This window comes from Sminthopsis crassicaudata, chromosome 2 (assembly GCF_048593235.1).
Source record: "Sminthopsis crassicaudata isolate SCR6 chromosome 2, ASM4859323v1, whole genome shotgun sequence".
Classification (NCBI taxonomy): Eukaryota; Metazoa; Chordata; class Mammalia; order Dasyuromorphia; family Dasyuridae; genus Sminthopsis; species Sminthopsis crassicaudata.
Genome location: NC_133618.1, coordinates 216,494,767 through 216,514,014, shown reverse-complemented (window position 1 = coordinate 216,514,014; position 19,248 = coordinate 216,494,767). Strand labels below are relative to the sequence as shown.

Here is a 19,248-nt window from a genome sequence, read left to right as displayed (position 1 = left end):
AGCACTTTCCATACACTTACTTTCTGTAAAGTAGATTAGAATTGGCTTTAGACCTTTGCTGACTTTAAAAAATAATTAATAAAATGCTTACTGCAAAGAGTTTTTGGCTAAAGTGCTTGTACATCCATTCTACAAAGTGTGACAGAACTGAACAAAATTTTAGGCAAGGCTGTAAGGTGGTCTCTTCAAAGTGATGTATATATTCAGGGAGATTCTCCCTTTCTGGTTCCGTAGGAAAAGACAGGAAGGTGGATTCTCTTAACCAGATGAACTCCCTAGTAAGTTTTCCTCCAAGTGGCAACCAAAGAACCTAAAATCAAGGTGACAGAGAGTGGAGGAAAGAGGAAGTTTCACAGGTAGGTGTTTGTCTTTCTTTCTGAAAGCAATGCAGTTAAGAATATTCCTATCTATGCCACCAGGTTTTCCTAGAAAGAAGAGAAGGCAGGGAGAGGGAATTGAGAAGATGATCTCAAAACCACTAAAAAACTGATCTTTGCTGTCTGGAATTTTCTATAAATATGCAATATGCCTACTGTGAGAAAGAGCTGATGAAGTAATTCAATTTAATTCAACAAGCATTTATGAAGTTTACTATGTTTTGGACACTGCTAGGTGCTAGAGATATAAAAACAAAAACTAAAACTTCTCTGTCGACAAGAGGCTTATACAAGACACATATATTTGTAGAAAAGTTTAAAAGAAAAAAAATTAATGAGTTAATTTCTTTCATACTTCAAATAAGAGGACTATTAAGTTCCTCTAGAACTATAGGTATCAGCAGGGATTAATAACTTTATTCAATGTTTAACTTTTATAAATCCTGCCAAGGAATTGGTTCACCAGAAGTCTTGTATGGAAACCTATCTGATGGAGGCATTTACTCTCAACTTATAACTCATGAATTGTCTCCTATTGAGGAGATTAATAGTCTGGGATTGACATTTCTAACATTGACATTGTAAGCCAGTGAGTCAAATTCAGGATATCTTAAGTCAAAGCTGAATTTTCCAGTTTGTCTGAAGTTAGAGGAACATTCTTAGAGGCTCTGCCCAACTAAACCTGATGAACCTATATTGCCTTTACTGGCCACAGAAACTCAACCACAGACACGCTCGTATTTCAGAGCAAAGTCAAACCTGGTTTGCTGCTGGTGAATCCTGCTCCCAAAAAGGAAGAGTCAGCACTATACTCTGCTAACAGAATCTGCCCTCCACGCCTGTACTGTTCAAAGGACAGTATTTAATTAGCAAGCCTGCATTCCAAGCTTCTCTGCTGTGCTAGGAAGTTTTGAAGTGAGTGGAGTCATCCTCATTCAGTCTACATGAAACATCATAACCTTTCTTTGCTCTGAATCTGTTCATTCATTCCTTCATTGTGGTAGCACAACCTTTGTTCCCATCAATACCAGCAAGCTAGAAAGCATCAGTAAAATGTCTTCCCTAAATGCTTTGCAGTCAAAAATATCTTGTGTTAAAGAATTTTCACTTATAGGTTTTAAAATGTACTTTACTATCTGCTCTATTAAGAAAAACTCCTGAATCTCTTGCCCCTTAAAGACTGGCCACCACAGGGAATTGGTACTCTCTCTTCAACAAGGATGCTAAGATGCATAAAGTTGTTTCCCTCTCCAGAAAGGTTCCTACCTCACAAAAGACAAATTTGGGCCGCTTTTCCCTTCCTTTCTCCTTCTTCTCTGTGACAGGTTCAGTAATGGCTCACACACTGTGCTGCCTATTCATGTTAAAGGGAGTGCCAAAGGAGGCCTTTGAGTAAAATGAAATAAGATCCTACCAAGTTTGGAGGAGGCAAAAAGATGGGGTCCTCCGGATGTCTGTTTGCATGAACACATATAGGATGTCTCTTTCCGGTTGGCTAGTAAAAGAAGCAGCTTCTTCACTACGGTTTGGCAAAGAGTCATAAGTACAATATCTTGCCTAATATTCCAACTTCTACTATGCTCATCTGTGGACAGCCCTCATTGTCTTTCTGACCTTCTGACTCAGATTCTGTCCCTTCCCCATTTGCCCTCTTGCATCTCCCCTTCTTCAGGGTAGGTCGGAAGACCTTGCCACACCTCACTCAATTCCCTCTCATTCTTTGGAAAAGGACCCTGATCCTCCAGTGGGTGGATCCCATCCTTGGAATGGGCTGTAGCTTCTTTAGTTAATTCAGGCAGGTAGGAAGAGGGAGACCTGGCATAGAGGCAGAAAATCACAGAGTTTGGCAAGGGAATTCGGCAGTTGGAAAGTCAGTTAAGCAATCAGTATTAATGGTGAGCTACAATATGGGGGTGTTAGAGGGTGTAAGGTCCTGGGCAATTAGGACAGCCTCAGGAGAGTCTATTAAATAGAATATAGGGATGTGATATAGCAGAGCACTTAGCTGACTTAGCTTAAGTTCTAGAGCTTGATAACATCCTACTAGAACCTAGAGCCAGATAATTTTGGAGGCTGAGTCCAATTTTTCATCTGAAATAAAACTCATGACCTTTGATCCCAAACCTTCCACTCTTCCAGACTTCTTTATTACTGTCAAGGACACCACCATTCTCCCAGGCATCTGTGTTCACAGACTTGGCACTTATATATCCAACCCACTGTCAAATCTTGCCATTCCTATGTTCACACCTCTAGTATACCTCTTTTCTGTTTATGCAGCTCTCACACAAACTCAGGCTCCTGTTACTTCTCTCCCAGACTTCTAGTTGGCTTCCCTACCTCCGTTCCTCACTCCATCTGCCTTAAGCTGCCAAAGGGATTTTTCCTAGGCATAGTTGTGCCTGTTCCCTACCCCCCAATTCAGTAAATCTGGTGGGCTCCACAGCATTTTCAGGATCTCCCCCACAAGACCCAGACATATTGGTTTATTAGCTGTTCCTCACACACAGATCTTCATAGCCTTTCCCTATGTGTCTTGGCGATCCCCCCCCAGCCTGGAACTCTCTCCTTCCTTCCATCTGTTAGCTTCCCAGGCCAGGCCTCCTTATGAAGGCCCAACTTTAATACCACCTTTAGAAGGCCTTTCCCAGCTGGGAAAGCTGAGCTCTAATTGTTTATGACTTCTTTCTGAGATTAGCTTCTATCTCCTCTATCTATATGTCTGTACATCCCCAGTTATTTGCATATTTACATTTACACCCTTCACTGTACTCTGCGCTCACTGAGGACAAGTGCGGTTTTTGCCTTCTTTATATTCCCAGTATTTAAGAGAATGCCTGGCACATAGTAACTGCTGAACAAATGCTTGTTGATTTATTGGCTGGCAAAGTCCTGCCTAATCAGGAGGCAACAAAAGCTACATGCTGGCAAAGACAGGTACAAGTAAGAGGTTTAGAGCAGAAATTACTGGAGGGAAATATAAGTTGTAGCCACTAGGAGCTTACTGATACTAGAGTCATTGGGGACTACAAGCCAAAGGCCAAGGATGGTTATACATTGACTGTCTGTCATCTCTTTGATCATGTCTGTCTGTCTGTCTCTCTCAACTTCTCCCTAGCTCAGTAATGACCTCCTAGATAAAAGATGACATTATATCCCTACTCTAGCTGCAGTCTTTTTTGGTCTTTTTTCTTTCTCCTCATATGTTAAACAGATACTTTCAAAGTAGTATGTAATTGCACTGTCAGGCCATCCTAACGCAATAATAGCATTAATATAAGCCTCTAAGCTCAAGTTGATTCCAAAAGCAGGGACTTCAGGCTCACTGTGTGCTTCCTTCTGACACTGGATAGGCCCAGATAGATAAAAGAATAGCTTGGGTTGCAATACACAATCTAATGGACAGGAAAAAAAAAAGGGGGGGGGGGAGCAGCTAGGTGGCACAGTGGATAGAGCACCAGCCTTGAATTCAGGAGGACCCGAGTTCAAATCTGGTCTCAGACACTTAACACTTCCTAGCTGTGTGACCCTGGGCAAGTCACTTAACCCCAACCTCCCCCCCCCCAAAAAAAAAAAGAAAGAAAAAGAAAAAAAAAGAAAAGAAAAAACATCTGTAAGAAAAAAAAAAAAAAAGAAAAAGAAAAAGAAAATGAAGAGAAAAAGCAAAGGATCCTTTGGATAGATTTCAGAAGGTTGTTGAAATTAGATGGAAAAAATGACTACAACTTTATTTTCATTAATATCTAAGTGAAATTTACTATTTTCTCCAATTATGAATATGGATAACAAACATTATTTTGAAAATAGGTCTACCAGAGATTTCACCAGACTGCTAAAAAAGATTAAAATTTGAAAAACTCCTACTTTATGCACAATTCTCTAGACAACATTACCTTTTGCAATTTGTTATCAATAAAGAGATCAGCTTGATTTTTACTTCTTCTCCACTGTTTGGGCAAAAAGGTAGAACTCAGCAGAGAGTAAAAGGAAGAAAAAGAAGAAAATATCTCTATTTTCTATATTTTTAATGAGGTTAAAAATTGATGGTATGGCTCCAACTCAGGAGCAAACTTACCTCAGAGAGCAGTTTGGAGACTATCTCCAGTGGAGCCTGGTGGATGGAGTCATCCTGCAGTGGAGATGTCAGGGCCATGTCTACCAGAGTCCGGATCTCCTTCAAGACGACTTCCCAGCGACTTGGATTGCTCAGGACTTTCTTGTATTTGTAAATTTTTTTCTGTTTGGAAGGAAAAAAGATATATAAGATGCCGTAGGCTAGAAAATATCACAGAACTAAACAGTTGTAATTAACTTACTGTAGAGACCACTGAGTCTATCCCCCCACATTTTTACAATTGAGGAAACAGAGGCCAAAAGAGATGGTGAAGTGATCTGCCTAAGGTCACAGAGATGATGAATCAATGGTAGAATCATGGCTAAAACCTTAGCTCCCAGTATTCTTTCCACTAAATAACAATGCTTCCAGTTATTTTTTTATGGTGGGTATTCTTTGCAGTGAAATTTAGCTCTTCATAAAAATTCCTTTATATAACTTTTACTTCTGAAATTATAATTATTTAAATCATTAAGAGAGAAGACATGCACAGATTAAAAAGTTCTTTACCTTAAGTATTAGGTACCATTTCTCCTAATCCTCATTTCAACTTCATCCTCATGGAGAATAATCTCAGTAAAATGCTCTATATGGGATTATAAAATCTTAAAAAAAATAATAAACTACTGCACTAATCTAGAGCCCTGGACCAAAACCAAGTCACACATGCTGCCCTGGAGGACAGACCATACACAACCACCACCTGATGCACAAAGTAGGAAAAACCTCACCTTCCTTTAACTTCTGAATTGTCTTGCTCCAATGAAGCAAAAGTAGTAAGCTGTGGGGCAGTGGCTTGGTGCTGGATTGCTTCTGTTAGTTTCCAAGCTCCTCAAAGCCTCTCTGACTTACAAAATCCAACCCTCTGGAAAGCTACAGGGGTAATGGAGGGACAAACTCTTTTCTCCTTCGGAGCGAGATCTTCATACACACTAGCAGAGCTTGCTCTGGAGACAGGAAAGCAACTCTAACTTTCCTAACTCCTTCATTATGCATTTTGCTCCTTGGGGGAAACCTAATTTTAGTGTCTCAACACTAACAGCCAACTGGAGTGACAAGCTCCAATCCTCAAGCCAGATCCACATCAGAGGGCGTGGGCAGCGCCCTCCCAAAGCCACTGGACCCAGAAGAAATACTGAGCACCCTCAGGTGTGGCTGGCATCGCTAGGTTACCTAACATGGGAATTAACAAACCACTGGATTTTTGTTTTCCAAATACATTGAATGAGGTAAACAGAGTCACAGACAGGATCTCAAAGGTGAAACATATCCCAGGGCTAACTGCAGTAAGTCCGATGGTTCTTCCACTAACAGAGTTTCAAATGCTGAAGAGTAATCTTTGTTTGTTTTTCACACTCCCAGCCTGCTGCACTGTGCCTGGCATATAACAGGTGATTCAAAAATGTTTGCTGACTGTTTAGGATCACATCCTGCCCCACATGACTCTCTTCTTCTAGCCCCCAAACTTCCAAAAAGGGGAAACTCAGAGTCATTTATATTGCATCTGGTTGCTTGGGAGATGAGAAATATCTCCTCTCAGACAACCTTGGATGTTTTTCCCTGTCCTGGAGGAGGACTGAACCTCATCTTCCATCTCTCCAAAGGAAAGACTATCAAGACTATCCCAAGGAACCTCATCTTCCATCTCTCCAAAGGAAAGACTATCCCAAATGAAAGACTATCAAGATGCTACTCAACGGTCCCTCCCTCCATCCAGCACACACTAAGGCAAGGGGAAGGGGGGCTGACATGGCTAGCCCAGGTGCCTTCCTTCTCTTCTTTAGAAACTCAGCTTTGCTGCATCTGAAGCTTGGCGAAAATGCTGCCCACGCTGACAGACCCCTAAGGACCTCCATGTAATTTGTCCACATGCAGTCTTCCCCTTTTCCTTTTCACAAATATGCCCTCCCTACATAACACTGGAGAGGAAGGGAGCAAATGGATGGCAGAAAGTCAGGCTCATGCCAGGGAAGCATTCAAGCTGAACACAGTGAGGACTGTAACATTGTTCTCTCCCCATCACCTGCCCTGTGACATGATTTAACTTCAGAAATGCGTTTCTGGGGGCTCTGGGATCCCTTCACTAATCACTTACAGTGCTCCTATAATCAACAATGGTGTACATATACTTATTGAACTCATCCACTGTGTTGGATAAGTATATGAGTGAAGGTGAGTAGTGATGAATGTGTGTGTGATTCTATCTGTGGGGGTGTGCACACATTTCTAATTATGCGGGCTCTTTCTCCAGCCCAGCCATATTTTACAGAGATAAGAAATAGTTCCTTGCAGAAGGGAGGCTTCACACTGATGGGCAACAGAAAGAGACTTATCAAGCCACTAATTCAAATGAATTTTTATTTTAATTATATATATATATATGAATCAAGGGTTCAACGTATTTAAAATCATTTTAAAGCTACTTGGCTCTGTATCTTTCAGATATGTATTCTGGGTTTTACCCTTTCTCCAAACTTCTATTACTCCAGAATCCCATATGTTCTCTCTTCAAGAAGGAGGCTTTCAATGAAGAAGCACAAGGCCCTCACCTGTGGCTCAGACCTGATTCATAGATATCACAGACCATCAGTGAGAGGGTGGACTAGTCCACACTATACACACAATCCCCCTTATTCCCCTTCTACAGATGAGAAAATTGAAGCTAAGAGATAACCTCCCCAAAATCACATAGATAACCAATGGCAAATTGAGGAATTTAAACAAGGTCCTATGATACCCAAGCCATCAAATGTTCCTTTTAAATTTTATAAATTATAGAGAGTAATTACAAATTACTGAAATTATATTTCAGTAAGAGGTTGAAGCTCTTTAAATCAAAAGTAGAGACTGTTTCAATTTAGTCTTTGTAATACCAGAGTCTAGCACAGTTCCTGGCACACTGTCATTCAATAAATGTTTATTGATTTGATTGCATCCCTCCCTTCCTTTTACCCCTTCGCTCTAAACTGAACTTAGAGCAGAAAACCAGAGGAAGAATGAATCATAGACAAGATGACAAGAAAGGTATCGAATGTCAACTCTGATCTCAAATCTTCAGCCTAACAATTAATGTGCCCACGAGAGTGGTCTTACTCTTGCATCACAAACCACAAAGCATACATATAAGCACTCCAATCATCCATCTCACTTGATTTCAGGGGTGGGGGTGGGGGTGGGGGTGGGAAGCATTGTTTTGGCCAGGAACCAGATTGTTTCACAAGAAAATCCCTAGGAGGAAAAAAAAAGTTCTTGAGGTCGAACATGGTTATGAAGGTAAAAAGGGAGACGGGGTTGGAATCACTCACTTGATGCTAACCTGCCAGTAATGTACTGAAATTCATGCAGCACAGCAGAGATGGGAATCAACCACAGATGACACTCCTGAGGAGTACCTGTTTTGGGTGTTGGGGGAGGGAAATGTTGTGCTTCCAGAACACACTTCTCACCAGAGAAGACTAGCTCCTGATAATGTCTACCATGCTGGGGCTATCTCATCAGAACACAATTACAGGGTATTTCCCCTAAATCTTTTCTAAAAACTTTTAATTTAAAATCATCTATTCATTTATTCATTCATTCATTCATGAGAATGCACAATAAGAGATAAATTATTGGATAAATGATTAAGAATTGAAGGAATCCAAACAAATGTTGAGAGTATAAAGTATTTGGGAATCCATCTACCAAAGAAAAGTCAGGAATTATATGAGAAAAATTACAAAACACTTGCCACAAAAATAAAGTCAGATTTAAATAATTGGAAAGACATCCAGTGCTCGTGGATAGGCCTAGCGAATATAATAAAGATGACAATACTCCCCAAACTAATCTATTTATTTAGTGCTATACCAATCAGACTCCCAAGAAACTATTTTAATGACCTAGAAAAAATAACAACAAAATTCATATGGAAGAATAAAAGGTCGAGAATTGCAAGGGAACTAATGGAAAAAAAAGTCAGATGAAGGTGGTCTAAGTGTACCTGATCTAAAGCTATATTATATAGCAGCAGTCACCAAAACCATTGGTATTGGCTAAGAAATAGACCGGTAGATCAGTGGAACAGATTAGATACAAAGGACAAAAAAGGGTACATCTATAGCAATCTAATCTTTGACAAACCCAAAGATTCCAACATTAGGGATAAAAATTCATTATTCGGAAAAAACTGTTGGGAAAACTGGAAATTAGTAAGCCAGAAATTAGATATGGATCCACACTTAACACCATATACCAAGATAAGATCAAAATGGGTCCATGATTTAGGCATAAAGAATGAGATAATAAATAGATTAGAGGAACAGAGGATAATCTACCTCTCAGACCTGTGGAGGAGGAAGGAATTTATGACCAGAGGAGAACTAGAGATCATTATTGATCACAAAATAGAAGATTTTGATTACATCAAACTAAAAAGTTTCTGTACAAATAATACTAATGCAAACAAGATTAGAAGGGAAGTAAGAAATTGGGAAAATATTTTTAAAGTTAAAGGTTCTGACAAAGGTCTCATTTCCAAAATATATAGAGAACTGACCCTAATTTATAGGAAACCAAACCATTCTCCAATTGATAAATGGTCAAAGGATATGAACAGACAATTCTCAGAGGAATGAAATTGAAACTATATCCACTCACATGAAAGAGTGTTCCAAATCACTACTGATCAGAGAAATGCAAATTAAGACAACTCTGAGATACCACTACACACCTGTCAGATTGGCTAAGATGACAGGAACAAATAATGATGAATGTAGGAGGGGATGTGGGAAAACTAGGACACTGATACATTGTTGGTGGAGTTGTGAAAGAATCCAGCCATTCCGGAGAGCAATCTGGAATTATGCCCAAAAAGTTATCAAACTGTGCATACCCTTTGACCCAGCATTGCTGCTATTGGGATTATATCCCAAAGAAATACTAAAGAGCGGAAAGAGACATATATGTGCCAAAATGTTTGTGGCAGCTCTTTTCGTAGTGGCTAGAAACTGGAAGATGAATGGATGTCCATCAATTGGAGAATGGTTGGGTAAATTGTGGTATATGAAGGTTATGGAATATTATTGTTCTATAAGAAATGACCAGCAGGAGGAATACAGAGAGGCTTGGAGAGACTTAAATCAACTGATGCTGAGTGAAACGAGTAGAACCAGAAGATCACTGTACACTTCAACAACAATACTGTATGAGGATGTATTCTGATGGAAGTGGATATCTTCAACATAAAGAAAATCCAACTCACTTCCAGTTGATCAATGATGGACAGAAACAACTACACCCAGAGAAGAAACACTGGGAAGTGAATGTAAATTGTTAGCACTAATATCTGTCTGCCCAGGTTACTTATACCTTCGGAATCTAACATGTGCAACAAGAAAATGGTATTTACCCACATATATTGTATCTAGGTTTTATTGTAACACATGTAAAATGTATGGGATTGCCTGTCATCAGGGGAAGGAATGGAGGGAGAGGGGGATAATTTGGAGAAATGAATACAAGGGATAATATTATAAAAAAAATTACTCATGCATATATAATGAGAAAAAAATTCTAAATAAAAATATATAAATAAATAGATAGATAGATACATAAATAAATAAATAATTGAAGGAATCCTAGAAGCCATATAGTATAACTCCCTCATTTTATGGATTATAGGAATTTGAGACCAGAAGGAATAGTGAAGCTATTTGTCCAAGGTCAATAAGATGGTAAGTGAAAAGAAGTAGGTTTTGAACATAAGTTTTCTGATTCCTACTCCAATGTTCTTTTCATTGTATCACACTGCCTCCATTATCCACTTTGTTGAAAATCTAACCCAGAATGAACTTTTTACGTAGATCCTACTTTACTGCAAAGGTGCTGTATGAAAATTTAGAAAACTTGGGCCATGAGAAATTATTGCCCCTGCAAAAGACTCCTTCTAAAAAGTTTTTACTTTAGGATTTCTTTAACCAGTATATTTAAAGTGTATAAATTAAAATTTACATATTTTAAGAGGGGAAATGGTTTACACAAAACATATTGAATCTCACAGCATTTGATATTCTTTGTTGTTTACTACCTGATCACTTTATCACCACTAGAGACTTCAGCTTCCTCATCTATAAAATAAGTGGATTAGACCAAATAATTTTAAAGCTGTTTCCTATTATCATGAATGCATCTCATTCAAGTTTGTATTATATAGTTATTTGGGTCCATAGCTCATCTTCCTTTATTATTAAAAGTTCTTTAAGACCAAGACCAAGACCAAGACCAAGACCTATGTTTTACTCATCTTTGTCTATCTATCAGTTCCTAACCCAGTGTTCTGCATACAGTAAGGGCTTAAAAAATGTTTGTCAAATGAATGAATGGTTAATTCATGGATATATCCAGGCACTATTGGCCATGCATTATGGTGGCAGTAAAAGGATCATTCAGCTTGCAATGGGGAATGTATATAACCTATGGAATTAGGATAAAAATACTTGCATTTCCTATATCACAAGGTTGTTGGGAAGAAAGAACTTTATAAACCATAAAGAGCTACAAAAATGTGAAATTTGTTAGAATTTGCTAAAATAAATAAATAAATAAACATATTATTTTAATATTCAAGTAATATCCCATATTATTGTGGAAATGCACCTTTGATTCATTTCAGCAACACAATGAAAAATCAGATATAAGAAGGAAGTGATACATGGAATACATGGCAGGATTTCCAAAATGGATAGCAAATCCCTTTATCCTTTAGTATAGACTAGAAGGACTCTATCCTTTCTGCTTCCTGCTATCAGGAGAAATGCTATCATTACAGTCTTATGGAAAAGTTACCAAGAAGCAAGAGTTGGCTTGCTACAGATACATAATATAAGAGTCTCCAAGGAAGAGTAAGAGTAAATGGATGTGTCCTTTATCAGCTAAAGATATCAGGGATATGGCAGTTTACAAGGGGAACTAATAACATTTGGTCAGGAGGAAAAGGTTGCAGGTAATGCTTGATCAGCCAGTCATGCCCTGAACCTTTACTGATTTTACAAGGAGGCAATTCTAGGGAGATATTCCTCTTGTCCACCTTCAATCAGCCTACTCAGAGTAAGCAGCAGCTGGAGGGTAGAAATGAGTAGTACCCATAGATGATGACAGACATATAATCTTCAAATGAGCTGCATGAAGAACAAATGGGACTAAAAAAAAAACCCAAAGATGGGCATAGTAGTTGCCTGAGACAGTCTGTTGTGGTAACCAACTATTTTTTAAAAGTATTGAGGGATCAAAAGTCAAGATATATGAACACAGAAAAGATATCAAATTCCCGGAGGATTGTAGGAATGAAGAATTAGTTATTATCAAAAGGGAAAAAAGGCAAATCTGAAAATATTAGCAATTATTGATCCTATATCTAGTTGCCAATGTCTACAAAATCATTGATATCACAGCTTTTAGAAATTATATTTTCCAGCAGACCATATTTTTTACAGTCAGTCGACTCAAAAGTACATGGAATATAAGATCCTACTTGTTTCTTGATTATAAAAAATTATTTAATTTTATAGAGTAAAATGCCATTTAAAGTCTCTCTTTCAACAAGATATCCTCCTTGCTTATGTTAAAATAAGATTCCTAAAAGATACAACAGCGATAATTGTTTGACAGCTTTCTGATGTTTTAAATACATAATTATTCAAAAAAGTTCTACCTCACTACCCACACAGGTAAAAATCAGGTGGATAATAAATAATGTTGTCCTAAAACTATGCTTTGTACTATAGAATTGGTTAGGCAGAAAAATATACCTTAGACAGATACTATGGAAGGACAATGAACTGGATCTAGATTTATATAAAGGCAGACAGAGGTGCCTTTGGGACATTATGCAGTGGTTTTAATGACTCCAAGTTTCTCCCTGGAAGGCCCTTCCGTTAATATTAATATTATTCTGGAAATACTGTATGACTGTTAGGTCATGGAACACCATAGTCATCAAAGAATTAAAGTTGCAGTACATTCAAAAAAGCATAGGAGAGGTGCACAATGAGCATAATTAGGGTGTCAACAGAGTACTAAGGAAGGACTGTCAGAGGACAGAATTTCACCAAGGAAATTACTAAAAGTAGAGGAAGTATGAGGAGAAAAAAAGGGGGAATAGATCAATCATATAGCTAGAACACATGAAAAAAGATGGGCAGTTCAACTGTTACACAGGTGTCCATGTGATATCAAGGAAACAAAAAAGAAAAGCCAACTGAGGGACTCCTCTGTAAAGTGTTTATGGGAAGACATGGACAAGACTCAAGGCAGAAGAGAAGGCTTGGATGAGTTGTGCACTGGATAGGGGAGGACCAATATTGATGACAATGTCGATCTTCACATGTATAAACTTTTATAAGTCCTGGTGCTAAGAGATTCAAATAATAATACGTTCTCCAAGGGCAAGAATTATATCATAATATATCTGTACTTAGTGCAAGTACTCACAAAGGGCTTTAAGGCTGAGAAACTCTGAGAAATTTACTATTCTTGTGATTTTGCAGATGAGGAAGTGACTGAGGCTCAGAGAACTCAATGGTTTCCCCTGCTTCACAAAGCTAATAAGACCTAGAGTTAGGATTAGAAGAATTATTTTTTGATCCCAAGTCCAACACACTTTACATTACAGCACGCATCAATTTTGGCTGAGTTAATAAAAAAAAAAAATCATGAAGAAGCCTGAAATATTCAAGACCACAAAGTTACTTAAATCTATTTGGAAGGACAATGAGGGAACAAGATAGAATGTAATAAAGGATTAATATGGATGGAACAGAGAATTAAGGGTTAAAATATACAAAGCTATTAACTTTAAGTGCAGAAAGGGAGTATAAAAAGAGCAAAAGGGGAAGTAACTAATAGTGGGACAAAGAGAGAAGAAAGCCTAATTGCTTTTCCAGTAGTCTAATACAGAATACACTGGTAGGAGACCATATAGCAAGCTGTTACAGTGTTTCAAGTGAGAGGTGATAAAGACTTAAGGAATGTTATGGAAAGAGAGCTGGGGATCTGGAATTAGAGGACCAGGGTTCAATTGTATGTCCTTTCTCTAGGCCTTGGTTTCACATATGAAACATGGGGATTGGGGTACATAACTTTTGAGGTTCTTTCTAGCTCTAATTCTATAACTATATGATGTCAATGAAAACTAACGGCAGCCAAGATGGAAAAGAAAGGATGATATGTCATAAGGGAGGAATATATAGAATTTAGCTTTCTTGATGTAAAATGCTCATTTTGTATAACCAATAATAAAATGGATGGGCAAAGTGAGGGAGTGAGGGGGAATAGACTGAAGTGAGAATAGTGAAAATGAAAGATAAAAGAAAAGACATAAGAGAAATATAAAGGAAAAAGGAACAAGATGGTACTTAATTATAAACCTAGCATGAAAGAACAAGGAATTTTTAAAAATGTAAATTTCAAGTCCAGATAACTGGGAAAAGAAGAATGGCTATTACAGAAACAGAAAAATCAAGAAGGTCTGGTTGGGGTGGGGAGAAGAAAAAGAAAATTATATAAGCAGCAAGTTTTCTCACTCTATTACAATGCCTTTCTCCTACCTGGCCTAAGAAGTGAACTCCAAAATCCTCTATCCCAGTCTAGCGGCTTATTCTCCTGATATGATCTACATCATGACTACTTTCTTATACCATGTTTGGTCTTGGGCCTGACTCACTGTAACTGGTATGGCTGGCTCCCCTTGTGCCCAGCCCGAGACAGGACTGGACTCCTTTGACTCTTTAATTCCTTTTTGACTACTAGGAATAAGCATCCTTACGGGCCACACTAGTCTCGTGGTGGCTTTATGCTGCTTGCATGTGGTTGCTTTGTACTGTTCGTATTTATTTTGATGAAAAGAAGCCAGACGTGGTTGTGGGCATCAGGGAAGAAGCCTGGGGACAAACATGTCAAACCACGCTCTGGTCTGGCTTTCATGCTGGCCGGGGGAGGACGATGGCCTGCTCTGTCTCTACTGTGAGTCAGTGCTACTTTCTGGGTTACTCAACTTACTCTGTGGATGGGCTGCTGTGATGGGATAAGGCAGATGTGGCCAAGCCTTACTCATTCATTTAGCAATTATTAAGTATATAAGGTAGAATGTTTTATGCTTTTGAGTAGAGAAATGTAAAAACAAATGAGACATAGTACTTACCCCCAGAGTTTGCAGTCTAATGAAGTGATAGTTATATCTTTTTATTTTATCCAATAAAAACTTCTGATTTTTTTTTTCAATGAGCTGTGACATCAGAGTGGACAATGTACTACTTAATTCAGGTTAAAGTCCTTCTTATTAGCATTTTTTTGTGAGTAGAACCCTCTCCTCCCCAAAAATGTGTCTCTTTTCTAGTTCTTCTTTGGTAGATATGTCCCTAACTAGATATATTTTTTTAGTTTGGTTAAGAAAGAAAGAGATTGAAATATACAGAATTTTACTGAGACCAGAGTCACCTTCATATCATAAAAGAACATAAATTCAATCAATCAATGAAGAAGCATTTATTAAACCCCTACTATATCCAGATACTATGCTAAGTGCTTTACAAAATTATCTCATTTTTACATATACATAAAATAGTCTCTGCTCTCAAGGAGCCTATATTTTACTGGGGCTAAAGTAGAACATGGATAAAGATGAAAATATGAACTAGACTAAGATAAATGCACAAGATGAGCACAAGTTACTATAAATCCAGGTAAGGCAGAAACGATTCCAGCTAGTGGGAGAAATAAGAGAGGTTCAAAAAGAATATGACATATAAGGAGGATGAACAGGAATCCAAAAGGCTCAAATGAAAAGCTTGAGTACTCCAGGCAAAGGAAACAGTATGAGCAAAGATGTAAAGATAGATAGAGAGTATATGGGGGCAGCTGGGTGGTACAGCACCAGCCCTGAAGTCAGGAAGAGCTGAGTTCAAATCTGGCCTCAAGATACTTAATACTTCCTAGGTGTTTGACCCTGGGCAAGTCACTTAATCCCAATTGCCTGAGGTGGGGGGAAGGGAGAGTATAAAACAGAGAATTGTGACTTGGCCTTTGTTTTTCCTTAGTGGGTCACAGGGAAAATAAACAGATTAAGGTAGAAAGTAGGAATATGTCTCCATCTTTTCATTTCTAAAATCTGACCACTTAAATCATTGACATTTCCCTCTCTATTTACTGTGTATAGAGAAAACTTATGGACTGTTAGGGAAGGAGGTTGCCTGGGTAACATCTGGTTATCTTTCTGGGAACCACTAATAAATAGTATTGCAAAAGACATGGATGGTTCTTAAGCTGAAAAAAAGGAAGCATCTCAAACTTTTCATGACACATTCAGTCACCAAAAATATGGGTAACATCATGAGGAAGAATTAGCACATCCTAGCAATCACCTGAGTGCCACTTCTAAGGTTAGTGGGTCAATTCTCTCTCTTTCTCTAATTCATGGGAGAGAAGGAAGGAAGGGAAGGAGGGAGGGAGGGAGGAAGGGGAAAAGGCTCATAAAGCATCATGTGAAATAACACATATGATTTACAATTTTAATTCAGTCAAACTTCTCAAATGTTTTTAGAGCACCTACTGTGTGCAGAGATCTGTATATGATACTAGGTGAGAAAGTTAAGATAGGACATGGTCTCTTTTCCCATAAAGTCTACAATTCACTAATTTGATTGACTTTTTTTCCCTCTGAAATTCAAGGAAAGGAAAACTTTCAAGCTCTCGTCTTGTTCCTGTGCCCCAGCCCAACTGGAGAGGATCATCAACACAAAAACACAGCTTCAGACCAGGAAAGGACTTCAAAGGCCATCTTCATCTACCCTATATTTGCCCAAGAATTCTGTATGAGCCATTCCTTACAAACAATCCTCCAGTCTTTGCTTTAAAAGAAAAAGAACCCACTATTTTCCAAAACCTATTTCTCTGTTACACAGCTATCTCATTAAGATGTTTTTCCTTACACCAAAACTAAAATTTGCCCCTTTGCAACTTTTTCTCATTATGCCTAGTTCTGCCCTCTAGTGTCATATGGAGAAAAAAATTTAGTCTTCCATGGGAAAGATGCTCAAAGACTTGAGGATGGTTATCATGCCCACCTTGTTTTTTCTGCTTTTGGCTAACCCTAAATTCTTTCAATTGATCCTTACAAAGCATTATGATCTCGTCTTTTTGTCATCCTGATTTCCCTCCTTTAAACATTATCCAGCTTATCAAAGTCCTTTCAAAAAATGTGATCTTAGAACTGAACACATTATATTCCATATGTGTTATGAACTGAAAAGAATGATTTCCTAAAGCCTAACTCTGAATCTTTCATTTCCTTCCCAAATAAACCCTATGACTTTTAGGATCTCCCTATTTGGCATTTAAAACCTATTACAAGCTGGCTCCAGCTTACCCTTCTGAAAATATTTTATTACTCCCTACCCTCACTATATCAATGTAGCCAAACTTGCCTTCTTACTATTGGTCATTTAAAATATATATATAATAACCTTTTATTTTTCTAAATACATGCAAAGATACTTTTCAACATTCACCTTTGTAAAATCTTGTGTTCTAAATTATTCTCCTTCCTTACCTCCCTTAGAGAGCAAGCAACCCAATATAGATTAAACATGTGCAAATCTTCTAAACATATTTCCATATTCATCATCTACACAAGAAAATTAGATCAAAAGAGAAAAAAAAAACCATGAGAAAGAAAAAAAACAACAAAACAACAAAAACAAAGAAACAACAAAAAAGTGAAACTACTATGCTTTGATCCACATTCAGTCTCCCTAGTTCTCTGGATGAGAATGGCTCTTTCCATCACATGTACTGGAACTGCCTTGAATCACCTCATTGTTGAAAAGAGCTGGGGAGGCTAGGTGTCTCAGTGGATAGAGTACCCGCCAGGAAGTAAAGAGGACCCGAGTTCAAATCTGAAATCAGATACTTAACACTTCCTAGCTGTGTGACCCTGGGCAAGTCACTTAATCCTAATTGCCTCAGGATGAAAAGAAAAGAGCCGAGTCCATCACAGCTGATCATCACATAATTTTCTTGTTGCTGTGCACAATGTTGTCTTGGTTCTACTTACTATACTTGGTCTTTCCAGGCTTTTCTGAAATCAGCCTCATCATTTCTTATAGAACAATAATATTCCATTACCTTCTTATATCACAACTTGTTCAGCCATCCCCCAACTGATGGGCATCCACTCAATTTCCAGTTCTTTACCATTACAAAAAAAGCTGTAAAAACATTTTTGCTTATTTGGGTCTTTCCCCCTTTTGTATGATCTTTTTGGGATATAGATCCAGTAGAGACACGGCTGGAACAAAATGTATGTAATTTGATAGCCCTTTGAGCATAGTTCCAAATTTCTCTCCAGAATGGTTAGATCAATTCACAACTCCACCCACAATGCATTAATGTCCCAGTTTTCCCACATCCCCTCCAACATTCGTCATTATCTTTTTCTGTCATCTTAGCCAATCTGAGAGATGTGAGGTGATACCTCAGAGTTGTCTTAATTCTTGCTGTTATTCATGAATGAAACTTCATTTCCTGTCTCAGTGCTTTAGTATATCTATTCTCCATGCCTGGAATCTTCAGTACTGCTTCTTACAACCTTGTTTTCTTTAAAACTAGCTTAAGCATCATCAGCGGCATGAGGCTTTTCTTATCTCCCCAATTATTGGTGTCTTTTTTTCTTCCCTTTCCCCATTACAAAATAGCTGTATGAATGATGGGACTGACCCCTTCTCATGTGGATGTCAAGCCCTTACTCTGCCTTTTCCTCATTTATCTTCATCATTCTAAACTCTAGAGAAATATAAGGATATGTTTTAATATTTACTTTGTCAGTGTTAAAATTGCAACCATCTTGACTCATTAGCTTGCCTGCCATCCTCCCAGGGCAGAAAACCAATCACCACCAAATGCCACCAAAGGACAATAATAATCAGCTTTGCAAAGCCGCCCATATGTCCTGAGGTAGAACCAGCAGGTGGCTTAGGCCAAACCATCAATTACCACCTTGACCATCATCTCCCTCCCCCAGACTGGTCAAAGCAAATGGAACTTCTTGCCCAAGAACCCCTAGAAGAGGAGTGCTCTGCTGGGGTGGCAGCCCTAGGCTCCGCTCTGCCCACTGAAGACACAGAGAAGGCAGCTCTTGCCACCAAAGGGCTGGGCATTGTTAAACTGTTCATCGTCAGAAATTCCTAGGATGAAACAGGCAGGGGCAATATCTTCTTTAATAGAATTTCTACTGATAATATAGCCATTTCTGATGATAAATAGTTTGACAGTGTCCCTCATCTTGATGTAGCTTAAGGGCTGCATTAGTCTGTTAGGATTACTAAGTGAGAACTCAGGTTGTCTGGACAGTGACAAGGTGAGAATTCAGGTTTTCTGGACAATTACAAGGTGAGAACTCAGGTTGACTTGATAGAGGGGGCAAGCTCATTGGCTGGGGTGGTTCTTCCCAGAAGCCCTTGCATTATCCCACGCCCATTCTCTGGGAGGATAAAAGAGACAGCACTGGGCCCAGAGAGCAGATCGGCCTGGAGAAGGATAAGAGCTGGAGGAGATTCAGAGCCAGGATTCAAGAAGAAAGACTCTGCATTGCATCAGGCTTGACGGGGCTCTCTGCAGGAAGGGAAGTCACTTCTAAGGACAAGAGTTAACAGCAACTGCCTGGAGACAACGGTTCACTACAGGAAGAAGAATCTGTCGGAGAGATTTGAGTAGACAAAGCAGATC

The 19,248-nt window shown here is 38.6% G+C and overlaps 1 protein-coding gene across 2 annotated transcripts in view; it reads right to left on the bottom strand.

The window, feature by feature from the left end:
- The window catches only part of CMIP (c-Maf inducing protein), a 265,212-nt gene that overhangs the window by 53,117 nt on the left and 192,847 nt on the right, over positions 1-19,248 (bottom strand). For both annotated transcript variants that reach the window (XM_074288223.1, XM_074288224.1), the window contains exon 4: positions 4,453-4,614. In XM_074288223.1, the coding sequence (XP_074144324.1) occupies positions 4,453-4,614 (162 nt within the window). The remainder of the gene's footprint in view (positions 1-4,452; positions 4,615-19,248) is intronic.